General features: G+C 46.7%; 1 protein-coding gene across 1 annotated transcript, besides 10 other annotated features; it reads left to right on the forward strand.

The window, feature by feature from the left end:
- Position 1: 1 nt before the first annotated feature.
- Positions 2 to 469: a mobile genetic element.
- Positions 470 to 503: 34 nt separating this feature from the next.
- Positions 504 to 830: a mobile genetic element.
- A 213-nt stretch (positions 831 to 1,043) lies between these two features.
- Positions 1,044 to 2,699: a mobile genetic element.
- Positions 2,700 to 4,466: 1,767 nt separating this feature from the next.
- Positions 4,467 to 5,297, forward strand: NFIA_024370 (Appr-1-p processing enzyme family protein; the record flags this gene model as incomplete). The annotated part of the gene is made up of 2 exons (XM_001263954.1): positions 4,467 to 4,641; positions 4,699 to 5,297. 2 exons carry the CDS (start codon positions 4,467 to 4,469, stop codon positions 5,295 to 5,297), a joined length of 774 nt encoding a protein of 257 aa, XP_001263955.1.
- Positions 5,298 to 6,558: 1,261 nt separating this feature from the next.
- Positions 6,559 to 7,350: a mobile genetic element.
- A 734-nt stretch (positions 7,351 to 8,084) lies between these two features.
- Positions 8,085 to 8,113: a microsatellite.
- Positions 8,114 to 13,046: 4,933 nt separating this feature from the next.
- Positions 13,047 to 13,361: a mobile genetic element.
- Positions 13,295 to 13,582: a mobile genetic element.
- Positions 13,583 to 13,697: 115 nt separating this feature from the next.
- Positions 13,698 to 14,381: a mobile genetic element.
- Positions 14,382 to 14,857: 476 nt separating this feature from the next.
- Positions 14,858 to 15,187: a mobile genetic element.
- Positions 15,187 to 15,456: a mobile genetic element.
- Positions 15,457 to 15,459: the final 3 nt, after the last annotated feature.

Consider the following 15,459-nt stretch of genomic DNA (forward strand, 5'->3'; position numbering starts at 1 on the left):
CAAGAATTAGAAGTCGCCAACGCCTTCGCGCCTTCTCTTTTGTTTGCGGATCGAATAAAGTTGTAAGCCACGCATATCCTAGCTCATCGTTGGTCCAGCCACTAGGAGAAGATGTAAAAAAGCAGTAATGTTCATCAGGATTAAAATCCTGAAGCCACGTATCTTGCATATCTTGAGAAACAGCCTGGTAAATCAAACCAGGTGGAAGAGCTGTCCCATCTGCACAAATACAGGCAACTGTAGTAATCCATTCCCGATTTCCATCCTGGATTCGTTGTTGGGATCCCCTTTCTCATACCCAGCGTCGTGAAAAGATTCTTTTGCCTTTTGATAGTACTCTAATGAGAAAACCCTTCTCATCCATATTGTACATATCTCTAGGTTCAATCTCGTACTCCTCAATCTTTTTGGCCATAAGCTTGAAGTATAGTGCGTACTTGTAGGCAGAATCAGCTCTTTTGCGCGAAACGTCAATTCCAGTTGTATAGGAAATAAACAAGCTCATCATGATGTTTCGTGATAAAGCGGTTCGGCCAGCATTTTCCAGGCTTATTTCCAGTAATTTCTTTTGTGAAATTTCGCAACATTGATTGAGATGGTGGTAAGCCACGCTCAGTAAGATTATTGATCCATTTAATCAGCTCTTTTGACTGCTGGTTGTTGAGAACTCGTTGCTTTTCATACTGGTTTTGACGAGAGCCCTGTACACCGCGGTGACGTTTTGACAATGTCGCCCGGCTGACGCCATGCTTTTCCGCTATTTTCGTGTAATTGATCTTTTCTCCTGCTTTCAATGATTCTATCTCTGCCAGAGCTGCTTCAATTGAGTCCATATTGATGGTATTGTGGTCTATCTAAATCTATCGAAAAAGTCGGTGTATAGATGAAAAACGTTCGTCAGGTGATACCGTTCGTCAGGTGATTTGGGACGGTACGTTACAGTGGGTGATCACCTGACGCCCGGTCCTACCTGCCGCCCGATTCCCCTCACCGACTTTCAAAATGACCAAACTTCAACTGCTCATAACTCCACCAATATGACTCCAATTGAAGCGGCTTTAGAAGCAATTGAATTGTTGGAACCAGGCGAATCGATTAATTATACTTTCTTTGCAAACAAGTATGGCGTTAGCCGGTCAACGCTCTCGAGGCGCCACCGCGGGGTTCAACGCTCGAGGGACCATCAGTATGAGGAGCAGCGAATTCCCACCAACCAACAAGATAAGGAACTCATAAAGTACATCAACAAGCTCACTGAGAGAGGCCTCTTTGCCTCGCATGAAATGCTGCGGAATTTTGCTAAAGAGCTTACTGGAAAGAAGCCTGGAAAGCACTGGCCTGGGCGCTTTTTAAAGCGCCACCAAGATGACCTTATTTCAACTTATACAACTGCTATTGATGCCGCAAGAAAACGAGCTGATTCTGCATACAAATACACTTTATATTTTGAGTTGCTGAGCCGGAAACTGCAGGAATATGAGCTACGGCCAGAGGATATCTACAATATGGATGAGAAAGGCTTTATGATTGGAATGCTGGTTAAAGGCCTCAGGATCTTTTCCAAGCAGAAATATCAGAATAGTGGCCTCAAGCAGCGCCTGCAGGATGGGAATCGCGAGTGGATAACCTCAATTGCTTGTATTTGCGCTGATGGAACCTCTCTTCCTCCAGGTCTTATTTACCAGGCCATCAGCGGTGACATACAGGATTCCTGGCTTCAAGATTTCGATCCTGAGCTACACGGTTGCTTCTTTGCCTCCTCACCAAGTGGTTGGACGAACGATAAGCTAGGATTGGCCTGGTTGAAGGACATTTTTGACCGGTATACTAAGGAGAAAGCGCGGAGGCGCTGGAGGCTTTTGATCCTTAATGGCCACGGATCTCACCTTACTATGGAGTTCATCAATTACTGTGACGATAATAAGATCCTCTTAATGACATATCCGCCTCATTCAACTCATTCGCTGCAGCCACTTGATGTTGGGATCTTTAGTCCTCTTGCCACCGCTTATAGCAAGCAACTGGAGGAATTTTTGCACAAATCAATGGGCCTAAGTCATATTACTAAACGAGACTCCTTCCGCCTCTTTTGGCCAGCCTGGCAGCAAGCCTTGTCATCGAGAAATATCCTTTCTTCATGGAAAACTGTCGGTATATCGCCTCTGGTTCCCGAGATTATTCTGCAGCGATTCACCAAGAAGAAGGACTCAAGGCCCTCTACCAGTGAGTCTTCTCGCTCGATACTACAAGCGGAAGATTGGAGGAAGATTGAAAGGCTTCTGAACCACGTGGTGGCTGATATATATGATAAAAACACCAAGAAGTTGAGTTCAACGATGCACCACCTCTCTATGGAGAATATTCTTCTAAAACTACGTTGCCAAGGCCTCGAATCAGCCCTCCAGAATGAGAAGAAGAAGCGCCAGCAAGGTAAAGCCTTGCAGTTTGATATTCCACCTCCTGAGAATGATGGTGCAGTATTTCATTCTCCGCGGAAGGTCCAACAAGCTCGTGATCTTCAAAAGCAGAAGGATGAGGCTATACAGCTCGCTAAAGCTTCAAAAGAGGAAGAAAAGGTCCGCCGGCAGCAAGCAAAGGAAGAGAAACAACACTTGCTTAAAGAGCGCAAGAGAATTCAAGCATCTCAACAAGAATTGCGCCGCTTGGAGGCAGAGCAGAAGAAACAACAAAAGGAGGAGGAGCGCCTGGCAAAGGAGGCAAATCAACAGCTTCAAGATGACTTCCAGCAGGCCAAGAAGGCTCCAAAGAAGCCCTCTAAAGCTTCACGCCAGCAAAATCTCCATACAAATAAGCTAATAAGTGCTGAAGTTGTTGCAGAGGCCCCTCCAACAGTAAATCGTCGAGGCCGGCAGATACAGCTACCCCACCGCTTCCGGAGCGATTAAAAATCATGTATAGACTGTATCTAATGACGACTTTAAGCCACCAAGAAATCGAGAGATAATATCAATTGGATGTGGTTGAATTGCTTCATGTTTGATATCGTACTTGGTGGTGATTTCGGGCGGCAGGTGGGACCGGGCGTCAGGTGATCACCTACTGTAGTGAGTACTAAGCGATATGTGTAAGCCGGGATAAAGACTAAGTAGCTATTTTGTATGGCATGCCTTAGGGTGCTGTATCTAGGGAGCGATAATGAATATATATATACTACTTTCGTCGTCGCTCCTAATCTGACACTGGATTCTATTTCGACATAATCTCCTCTGTGGGCATCCCAATCATCACAACACCGCATGCATTCTCAACGTCTTCGAAATGAGACCTACTGGCCTGCTTCTTATCATAGGCACGAGTCAGAAGGTCTTCAAAGACCAGATGGTTCTAATCTCTGCTACCGGAACGCAGTGATGCAGGTTCTCCTCCATCTCCCTCTCTTTATCCAATGGGTTTAGTAGGTGCGCCATACCCATGCTAGTGATTCCACTACAAACTGTTTCCTCTGGGCCTTGCAAGATTTTGTCCAGACATACTGGTCTAGGATCCGCGACCATGACAATATTGAAACCAGTCTAGAGCCATTTTGTTCTGTCTTTATTCATCAATCTACTGGACTGGGCGTGCTTGGAGACCAAGAGGATATGCGTGAAGCATTCAAAGAAATACTAAGCAGATTAGATGATGATGTGAATAGTGCGCCACCGACCACAACCAATCATCTACTGCCTCTCCAGATGTTCACTATTCTGAAAGAGGACACTACCCAATGCCTTCAGTGTGACCGTTCACACACGCGCCCAGTTGACTTTTAGTTATGTCTCTCTGCTAGCATGAGGGGTCCCACCCGTCATGCCCAGTCTATGCAGGATGCTGTTAACGAGTGGCTTGGGGAACAAAGCATTTATGATAACTGTGCTGATTGCGGCAGCTCAACCCAACAGAATTATACAAGGATCCTTGCATTTCCCGAGGTGCTGGTTCTCCAGATTGACCGATTTTCAGGGAAAGGTAAGCACCGTAAGTCAAGGCAGAGGATCTCTATCCCCAATCAATTTACGCTTACCTCCAAGGCACCGGGTCATTCGGAAGCACGCGCAGTTGAGGCCACCTACCGGCCCTGTGGTCTGGTCTTTCACCATGGTGACCAACTTAATTCTGGCCATTATACCACAGCTGTCTTGCAGCCGAACCAGCAATGGGCGGTCATTGATGATGATCAATGTATTCGAAGTCAACAACTACAAAGTCTGATGGAATATGGTGATCGTGAGCAGGACGTCTATCTTATTGTCTGTGGGCGTCTCTTACCCAGGTCACAGTTGTTGAAGAAGTCCTATACCGCCCAGCGCCCCCGGACAACTCAGACCTTGCAGTCATCTCAGGTAACACCATTATCCCAATACATCCCCTCCGGCCAGTCTCAGATGCACGCCATGGCTCAGAGAAAAGTTACAGATCGGGAACTCCAGCTTAGCATCCAGGCCTGGTTCCTAGACTCGGGAGAGATGTTTGAAGACTCGCGAATTCTGCGCCTACATGCTACCCATCGCCCCTCTCTAGTTGAAGCCAGCTTACAACCTTCGCGTCAGCAGACATTACATTCCCAAGCATCCCAAGTACATCATGCCCAACAACTGGGTGTCCGCCCTGTGCATAAATTAAAACTGAAAGCACTGGCCTGTAAGTAAGCCCTCCTGTGATATTACTACTACAACGTTGCTGACTATCATATAATAGTACATGAAATACCCACAGTGTCTGACTTTTATGCCTCACGCGAACTACGGGCAGCTGCGGACCCGAGGGTGCCACCCGTTCCATATCTCAATACCCTCGTCTCTTTCATTGAACATGACATCGCACGGTTACAAGTGGATTGTATTGTGAATGCGGCTAAGGAGTCTCTTCAGGGTGGGGGAGGCGTTGATAGGGCGATGCACCTTGCAGCCGGACCCAAGCTGAATCAGGCATGTATAAAGAAACTCCAGGACCGCCAATGTTCACCTGGACGGGTGTTTATGACGCCTGGGTTTCACCTTCGATGCAAATCAGTGATCCACACCGTGGGCCCGGATTGCAGACAGAAACAGCAGATAGACTATGCTCAGGTGCTCAGGCAGTGCTACAGGAACAGCCTGAATAAAGCAGTGTCTAAAGGTCTTCGCAGTATTGTATTTCCAGCAATATCAGTTGGGGTCTATGCTTGTCCTGCGGAGGCTACGAGCGAAATTGCACTCAATACTGTCCGGGGATTCCTTGATGAGCATGGTAGGCCATCTTCATTAGATCGGATTGGGTTCTGCAACCTCGGGCCTAATATTCATGCCATCTACTAAGAGAAAGTTCAGTAAGTACTCCTCTATGGTTAAGTCAGAACCCCTACTAACATTATTAATCACTAGGCTATTCTTCCTCCTCCCGACTCACCGACTACGAGCAGAGATGGCATGGGTTAATGGTGCTCATAGGACCGGTCTGTATATTCTGTACAGTCTGCACAAGGGGGGTATTGCTCTTCCAAAGACAGTGACTGATTATTATATTATTAAGAACCCACAAGTGTTTTATTTCAATCTATATGATGAGTACATAGAGAGTCTAATCAGACTTGATAACTATATGAAATACATGAATTGATCGGTGATAAAGTAATTTGTCCCTTAGACTCAATGAGAGTAGTCTGTATATGATGGAAAGAAGGGCATATATATATCTAATTATTATGCGATACAGGCAAAGCTGTGACGTCGGTGCAATCTGGATGACAAAGACAGCGAGAGCTGTGCTAGATCAGCAGTCACCTCGGGTGCAATACTGACAGTAAGGCCAGGCCAGACAAGCAGTCATTTCAGTGCAATACCAACGGTAAAGCCATGCCAGATGAGCAGTCCATCTTAGTGTGATACAATGAATAGTAATCAAGACTACCCTAATAATGATGAACAGATATCTAAAACTCTAACTACTAAGGAATCCAAGAGTGAGGTAAAAGTGCACTTTAATCATCATGTCAAGCATGCGTGGTATGCATTAGGCAAGGCCGCAAAAATAACTTCATTGGTGACCTCACGCAGTCAAGATGGACAGTGTGTGTATAGTTTGGCCGCAACGGGGTCGCCTGTCGCTGCGGTCTTACGTGTAAATGTGTTAGACTGTAGCGTCAGAGAGGGCCCCGTCCGCTCTCCCCTGTGGGGAGGCAAGTAACTGTATATTGCAATGGCTCTATGATTCTATGTACATAGGGAGGTGGGCGGGAGAATCGAGTCTTGACTGCGTGAGAGATGACGAGCAACTTGCGGAGGCGAGCGGCTGACTCTCGTGAGGCAGTTGCAGGAGGGAGGAACCTCGCAGTAAGCTCTGCAGGTCGGTGAAGCCTAATCCGCAGTGTGTTAGGCGATGGATGTCTTCCATTAAGGGGGCCTGGGACGGCTCTCCCAAAGTGCTCTATCTGCTGACTAGGCTATGACTAAGCTCGGTTGGACCCCAAGGGCCCTTGACGGGTACCTGGTTAGGTCCTGACACCCCCCTCGACCGAGTGTGTCTAGTGAGCGAATCTATGTACATGAAACTGGTGAAAGACAGCAAGATTCATGATAACATGCCTAGTTGTTGTAGGAACGCCTTGTGTGGCTCTGCAGCCAACAGCTTTGTCATGCCATCTGCAACCATCTCTTTCGTCGGAATTTGCTTCACCGCAATGATTCCTTGCTTGACCAGATCACGTGTATAGTGGAAGCGTATGTCGATGTGCTTCGATCGTTTCGTCCCATTTAGGGCTGTTGTCAGATCTATCGCTCCTTTGTTGTCCATGTAGAGCGGGACTGGTGACCCGTGATTGATACCCAGATCTTTCAGGACGGCCCGAATCCACCAAGCCTCCCGTGATGCCTCCTAAGCAGCAATATATTCTGCCTCATTAGAGCTTGTCGCAACACAGGTCTGCTTCCTGGATTGCCAGGATATTGGTGCTCCTGCGAGTGTGAATACGTAACCGCTCACCGAGCGTCTGGCGTCTGTGTGTGGACCTCCCCAGTCAGAATCTGTGTATCCTGTGGTGGTGATGGAATTGGCATCAGCATTGGTATTGCTGCCTCTACGGAGATAGTGGAGTCCGAGATGTCGGGTGCCTTTGAGGTATTTCAGCACATGTATGAGTGCTGACCAACATTTCTTCGTTGGTTTGGAGTTGTGTTCTGCCAGTAAGCAGGCCGCGTGACATATATCAGGTCTCGCCTTCGTTGCAATATATTGTAGGCTTCCAGTGCCTCTTTGATATTCGCGCGTGTTGATCATTGGATCAGGTTAGTCGTCGATTAGTAACTGACGCGTTCTTGCCATATGATCTCTCATAGGACGTTATCCAGATCCAAATATTCTTACCATTCTCTCCTACCTCCTCCTGGCGGCGGTGTTGATTGCACAGATATGCAGTGATTCGACAGTCATAGCCATAGATTTTCTGGCAGCTAGCAGTCATTGCATCCAGCGGGCTATCTCTATCATTCATCCGGCACACATATGTTTAACCATCAATATCCAGGGTGGAATACAGTACCTCCATGCCGCCGAAGTCCAACCTGCAGATATATTCGGTCCTGACCGTTTGTTTCTTGGTAACAACCAGTTTCTCAGCGATTTGCATCCTGTGGGCCACCTTGACTGTCTATCCGGCACACGCACAGGGTGGAATACAATATCTACATGCCTCTGAAGTCCATCACGCGGTTATATTCGGTCCCGACTGTTTGTTTGTTAACGATTCGCATCCTACGGCCATCTCGATCGTCCATCCAGCACGCACAATAGCCCCGTTTGACCGTCGATATACAGGGCTGAATGCGATATTTCCATGCGTTCGAAGTGCATCCTGCGAATATAATCAGTCCTGACTGTTTGTTCATTGTGTGGTATTTGGTACAATGGTCCATGAGAACATCATAAAGTGATTCTTTGTCCCCAAGCGATCAGCCGAGCTGTGATCAAGCCGAACTGAGTACTTGCTTGATATGCTATTCGACATGGTCGGGGTCTCGTTCTTGTTGCAGAAAAAGCAGTCGTGCGCCCTAGCTACACAAATGAGATCATATCTGCGTCCATCGTCGAAAGGATAGATGAGCTCAAATTCAGCGACATGAAGATCAGCGACATGAAGACCAATGGGGATCCGCGGAGGAATATAACCGAGCAGATCACCACGAGGTCGAAGACGGACCTGCGCATTAAGAGCAACCTGCCCGTCATCATCAGGGACATCATCATCTATGCGAAGATTAATAAGAGCGAGAGCATGACAGAGACATGCACATCTGGGGATCTGGCAGCTGGGCGGCTACAGATCTGTGGTTACCTACATAGTCAGCAATGTGAGCACAAGCATGCCGTGATTACTCCACCATCACGGCTGCGGAGGCAGCCATCATGGCGTCCCGGTCAGGTTATGCTTCGAGCTCGGGGCAGGAACGCGTTGCAAAACTTTGTGGATACAATGTCTCACTTATGCCCAAGGCAAAGCTCAAGGTTGTGTGCTGCATCGTCTGTTCGGCCAGTTCAGCTCAAGCGAGAAGATGAATCTGCACGCTGTCCATGGCTCAGCCCTGTCCGCCAGCATGATCATGGGTCACGGGGAGCTTTGACAAGACAGCCAGTTAACTGCTTTCATCCATCTCAGATTTGAGATCTTTTATAGTCAAGATCATCCACCTTCGCCCCTGAAAATTTGTCTTTTTGAAAGAAGGCTTGGGTAATATCGTGTATGTTACTGTGGATAAGCAAATATGGCAGGATATCTAGTCGTTACGCAGTTGAATATGTGCTTGAAGTCATTGCCCAGCAAAAGCCTAGAAGCATCATCTTTAGTCTCTAGAAAATATTAGGCTGATGAACACTGTGAAGTTTATATCATCCTTTTACTCTATCACTTTATCTTCATCTCTGTAACTTGATATGTGGGGTGTTTGCAGTTAGACCTGGTTGTTAGTCCCTCCACCCTGGTAACAGAAAGTTGTATATGCCGCACCAAATATGGCAGTGCAGTATACACTCATTTGGATAGTGACATTTCTGCACCTACAATAATAACCAACATCTTCTGTACAGACATAGCTGTCAGGTCTTTTAATGTGCTTTGCTCCTTACTTTATCTATATAAATCAAGGCATCTATGCTGGATATACAGTAGTAAACTTTCATCTTCTATTCAATTAATACATCATTTTCCATTCACTTAAATACTTCACTAGCCTCAACTGCCACCTCAAGCATTACTTACTCCCAGTTATTCATAACATCTCTTTCATATTCTGCAGACTTGCGTATTTTGTCCATCAAAGTGAACATAATACCCAGTTCTTCTTCTTTCTCACCTACCTCTTCACCTCTCCTTCATGCTCTACAACATCATTCAACAACAGCATTTCTCCTCCTAAGTTACTGATATCATCATATTAGAACCCACCACAGGAACAGGTGAGTAAGTAAGCTCTATTGCATCTTTCCACTCTAACCTACTGCAGCCACAGGAGCAAGCATGCTAGAAGTTATGTCCGGGTTACACTCAGCAGAAACCAACTCAACAAATACCATTACTCGCGATATGAAGTCCCTTGTCAAAAAGATTCAAGATCTCCGTCACATAGGAATCGAGGACAGCCAGATTGCTCTCCCCAAAATATGCGTCATAGGGGATCGGAGCACAGGGAAAAGGTCTTTGGTCAAAGGTATCAGTGAGATAAAGCTGCCTCGCAGTGCTGGAACATGCACTCCCTGTCCCATGGAGATAAACCTGACAGAGAGTGAGCCCAGACAAGACTAGAACTGTCATATCTTTCTATCGCGGAAATACATCTTTGACGGCTCTCTGAAGGTTACTAAACTTCCCAAAAAGTCGCAGCCTCTGGGACCATGGATCGAACAAGACCAGGAAGATGAGTACTTTACTAATGTCAAAGATAAAGATAGTGTACAAGAGGGCATTAAGTGGGCACAGCTTGCCATTCTGAACCCAGGAAGGCCGTCTACTGACTACCAACCCGGCAATAACGCTAACACTGATGAGTCTTATTACCAAGTGAAGTTCTCCCCAAATGTGGTTCAGTTGGACATTTCGGGACCTAACTTCCCTAATCTCTCCTTCTATGATCTACCTGGTGTCATTAGCCAGGCGGAACACGATCATGAGCGTTACCTTGTTTCATTAGTGGAGAACCTTGTGAAAGTGTACATCTCACAGGACAATTACATCATCCTGCTGGCACTTCCGATGACCAAGTATGTGATGAACTCCAGAGCTGCACATATCATGCGGGATATCCCTGGCGCCAAAGAAAGAACTCTCAGTGTCCTTACAAAACCTGACTGTATCCAGACAGGCAAGTCATATGCTCAGTGGGTGGACATCCTTGAAGGAGACAAATTTGCACTTAGCCACAGCTACTACGTCGTCTGCAACAATCCTGACCCTGCCATCAAGCATTCTCACGCGAGACAAGAGGAGGCTGTCTTCTTTGCAAAGAGTCCCTAGACAACAGACCTATCTGCCTACCAGGATAGATTTGGAACCAGAGACCTGCAAGGAGTGCTTTCAAGTCTCCTTCTGGATCAGGTACAGGGCTGTCTGCTGAGAATAACCGCGCGGATCGAGGCAGAGTTACACGTTCTTTGCGGCAAATTGAACCATCTTAAAGACCAGTTACGTGCCCATATCGACAACGGCTCTGCTCAGTTTCCCTTCCTGAAGATATGGGGCAACATTTCAAAGGACTTTAAAAGAGCTCAGTTAAAACCAGGCCCACTGTTCAGCTTCTTGCCCATTCAGACAAGATGATCATTCCCATTACACGTGAGGACGCCAACTCTGATTGCGAAATGACTGCAGGACAGCGATCTGTGGGGGATAAAATAAACAGGAAACGCAAGACCCCATGCGACAGGCCAACTCCATCGGAGCTGAAGCCAGAACAGCCCTCCACCCTGAAGCCATCAGGCTACTATACAGAACACTTTAATCGGTTTGATCATCCTGCACGAATGTTCATTTGGGATGAAATCAGAGAAATTAATGAGGACTCTTATCGTGCCGGCATTCCTGATCCGACGGACCCTAAAGCCGTGGACGTCATGAACCAGATGAGTGTTGAGCACTGGGACAAACCAATGCAAGCATTCTTGGAGGCAACTTACCAGTTAGTGAGGAACTTATTGATGAAACAACTCGAAGAAGTCTTCACACCAGACTACCAGACCAGTCTCTACTAAGAGCTTGAACGCATCACTGGCAACTACCTCCAAACACTTCACAAGGAGCACTTGAGACACGCGCAAGAGAAGTACAATATTGAGCATAACAAGCCTTTCACCATGGCAATCCAGGCCCTTGAACAGGCCACGGAAAATGCCGAAAAGTATCTGAAAGCTCGTCGACACGAAGCAAGGTCGCACTGCTTTCTCGATCTTCAAGGCAAAATCCCACAGGGAGACCCACGCCGCGACGCTGAGATTAAGAAACTCACTGCTGCAGAGCTCGGGCCTGACAGATTTGTTCAGGAGCTCAAGATGATGGCGGTGAGTTTTACGAACCCTGCTGAGTTTGAGTATCATGCTAATAGTGCTCAGATAACTCGTGGCTACTATGAAATAGCGAGTTCCCGATTTGTTGACTCGATCTGTCAGAGCGTACATACGAAACTGTTCTCCAAATGCCATGAAGAACTGATTACAGTCATTAAGAATGAACTACACATCTTCGATGAAAATGGTCTGTTCCCATCCAAGGAAACCCAGCCGTGGACGCTGCATGGAAATGATGGCGGAAGATCCTGAACGCCAGCGCCGCCGACAGTACCTGTTCAAGGAGAAAGAGAAGGTCATCAAGGCTGCTAATCAAGACATAGCATAGCTTTGCTGAGCGCGGCGGCAGAGGCCCCTGGCTGCAGGACAACGGCAGGGGTGGGAGCTTCGGTGATCATCTGTGGAGGTGCTTGCGGATGCTGCGGAAGTGGAATAGAAACTGAATGAGCATGGTATTGCAATAGAGGCGTAGGCTGGGAAGAGTTTGACCTGCTTAACTTTATCTGAGCAGCCTCTGCCTCCTGCCTCAACTGCGTCTCTTTCCTTTGTTGCTTCCTCAGCTTCCTTCTTCATACGATCCTGCTCTACATTCTGTGCCTGGGTAGCCTGCGCCTTTGCCAACTGTTCTGCCTTCGCAAAGGGGGTGGGGGCGCGTAGGCATCTGGGCAGTCAGGACCAGCGTTTCTTGCAGACTTTCGGTCGAATCAATCCTAATTTCTTCATTGGAACATTAGCCACTGATAATTTACTACTTACCATTCATTTTGGATGTATTTGCAGATTGGCGGCGTGTGCCAAAGGGGGTGAATGACTCTAGGGGAGGTGGACTGTTCTGCTGCTTCTGCAGTTTGTAAGTCAACAGCCACATCCGTGTAAGTTCTCACACCAGTGACACATCTGAGTGGCTGGTTAAATGCGCCAAACTTTGTCAACCAGGAACATGCCAACATTCAGCAGGCCGCTGCCACTCCGTCATATGTCCTTGTTTGTTGTCGGGTCACACACTGTTGAAATACTAGGTTAGGGAGTAGTAGAATGAAACGAGTGTATAACCGACCCCTAGTTAGTTAGTTAGTTACTACGTTGCGGCTTAGTCATACTGTCAACCAGATTCGGTAAGTTAAAGGATGTACGGAAATTCCAGATTCAACATCTGATTCGCGATTTCCCATGATTCTAGTATCTTCGAATAGTGGCATTCCTGTCTATTTAATCGTCGACTAGCTGGTAGCTTAGGAGAATCAGACCTTCTTCCTTTCGCATAGCTTATAGGTACGATTACCATAGAAACCGTATTGAGCCGGATTGGCTCACACATACTAAGCCTTAAGTATTTGGCGCGACCCCGCGATCTCAATGAAAAACGACATCTCAACGATAAAAGCATTCCGCGTCTTAGAGCTCATATAATTTTGATCATTTCTCAACCACCACAATGCCGGAATCTTATTATGATATAGAAGATCGTTGAATCTAACAAGCTCTGCGCGCGTTACGGCGCGATCACATTCCAAATATCTCAAAAAACTGCGCGAGAATTCGATGTTCCGTATCAGCGGCTTCGACGGCGAGTACGTGGAGTTGGTTCACGCTGCGATAGAGCCCCAATGAATACAAAACTTTCTACGGCGCAGGAGATGGCTCTTAGACAGTATATTGACAAGCTTATTAAATTGGATATCCCTCCACGGCCGCAGATGATCAGTAAAGCTGCTGATTTGATACTCCGCGGCGGACATACTGATCCAACGACCCCCCCCCCCCCCCTCAAATTGGTGAGACATGGACGAAACGCTTCATTGAAAGACATCCATAATACCGAGTATGAAGGCAAAGAGCTATAGACGTCGAACGGAAGTAGGCTCACGACCCATTGATCATTGAATCGTGGTTCTATAACCTCAGGGCGTTGATGGAAAGGAACTGTATCCATCCGCGGGACTTATATAACTTTGACGAGACGAGCTTCCAGATTGGAACCGGTAAAGATCAATGGATAGTTACTAGGGAGTTTAAGAAGCCTTCCTTTGCTCCTAGTAACACTAATCGCGAATATGCTAAGTGGTGGAAACAATCAGCGCAGACGGCCATTTTATACCTCCTTTCATTCTCTTTGGCGGTAAATGCATCCTAGCAGGGTGGTTTGACGTCTGCGACGAGCTGGAATATATGATTGGAGTGTCAGATTCTGGATATACAATGATCTTCTTGCCTTCCAATGGATTGAGCATTTTGAGTGTTATATGAGGCGTCGAATGCTAGGGATAAAACGGCTACTTCTCTGCGACGGATATGGATCTTATATGACCTATGAATTCATTGAGTTCTGTGAGAAAAACAACATTATCTTATACTTCCTTCCTCCACATACAAGCCATCTGCTTCAGCTGCTTGATGTTGGCGTATTCCATGCCTATAAGCACTGGCATAGTGAAGCTATAGAGGATGCTACACAGACTGGGTGTGGGAAGTTTACAAAGGTGGAATTCTTATCCGCGCTCTTTGAGATACGACGTAAGATTTTCAAGCCTCGCACTCTACGGCATGCTTTTTGCCTGAGTGGCTTGAATCCCTGGAAGCCATCTGTCGCTCTCGATAGGCTACAGGAATGTGACCTCTTTGCCGACGAACAGACAAGCAATTCCTCTTTTTCTGTCACCAACACCCCTGAAACGGCGCGTCAATTCGATAGATATGGACGCTATATTCTTTAGATGGACCTGGACGAGGCTGCAGCACTCCGTAACTGCGTCTCCAAGCTAGTTGAGGCCTCAAAAGCGCAGACGATTCTAGTGGACGAGCTTACGGAGCGGGTGGCCCAATCTGACGCCGCAAAACAAGCCCGTCAACGCCGTGCGAATGCTTCCAGAGCTCATATACGAACAGGTGGAATAGTACGGAAGGAAGAGGTCACTCGTATAAAGCGAATTAAGCAAGATTACGATGAGCTATTGGAGAAAAATCGCTTGCTTCCTAAGTGGAAGAAGGTGATGGTAGAACTTCAAGAGCACTGCCTCGCCAAAGGAATAATTGTTCGAAAGCGGAGAAAATCGCGAAAGGTAGATGAAACTCAGTAGTCATCATTTATATACATTTTACTAGCAAATTCAGACAGTAAGGTTGGCTATTTCTTCCTAAAAGCCTCATATCGAGCAATTTTATTGTTGAGACGTCGTTTTTCATTGAGATCGCGGGGTCGCGCCGAATATTAACGTAATCCCCCCGAGCCGATCACCCCTTTCGAATTCCACCAGACTTCATATTTGAAACTATTCAAACAGCCACTATGCCACCAAAACCGCGTAAAACATCAAAAAACTTGGTGGAATAAGAGGGAAGGATTCTCTTAGCAATTTCTGCTTTAAAGAAGAAAGACATTTCAAATATTCGTTGCGCAGCTGCTGTCTTTGATGTTCCTTATACAACTCTCTACGGTCGAATCAATGGATGCAATTATCGGACTGGGAAGCGCGCCAATGGCCATAAAATGACTCTCAATGAAGAGGAATCAGTCTTACAATGGATTCTTTCCATGGATCAGCGGGGATGCCCTCCTAGGCCTTCTCATTAACATGAAACGGCCAATATCTTGCTTGCTCAGCGGGATCCTACCTCCCCTCCTACTATTAAAAAGAATTGGGTCACCAAGTTCATTAAGCGCGGCCAGAGATCAAAAGCCGATATTCGCGGAGATATAATCACGAGCGAGCGAAATGCGAAGATCCAAAGGTGATCCAAGAATGGTTTGATCAGCTCCATGAGGTCATATCCCAACACGGAATACTGGAGGATGATATCTTCAATTTCGATGAAAGGGGCTTCGCAATGGGTCTGATTGCAACTACTAAGGTAGTTACTAGATCTAATATGCCTGGGAAACCTCATCTTTTACAGCCAGGTATCGTGAGTGGGTACACGATTGAGTGTATCATG

The sequence above is a fragment of the Aspergillus fischeri genome, genomic scaffold (assembly GCF_000149645.3).
Source record: "Aspergillus fischeri NRRL 181 1099437636251 genomic scaffold, whole genome shotgun sequence".
Lineage (NCBI taxonomy): Eukaryota > Fungi > Ascomycota > Eurotiomycetes > Eurotiales > Aspergillaceae > Aspergillus > Aspergillus fischeri.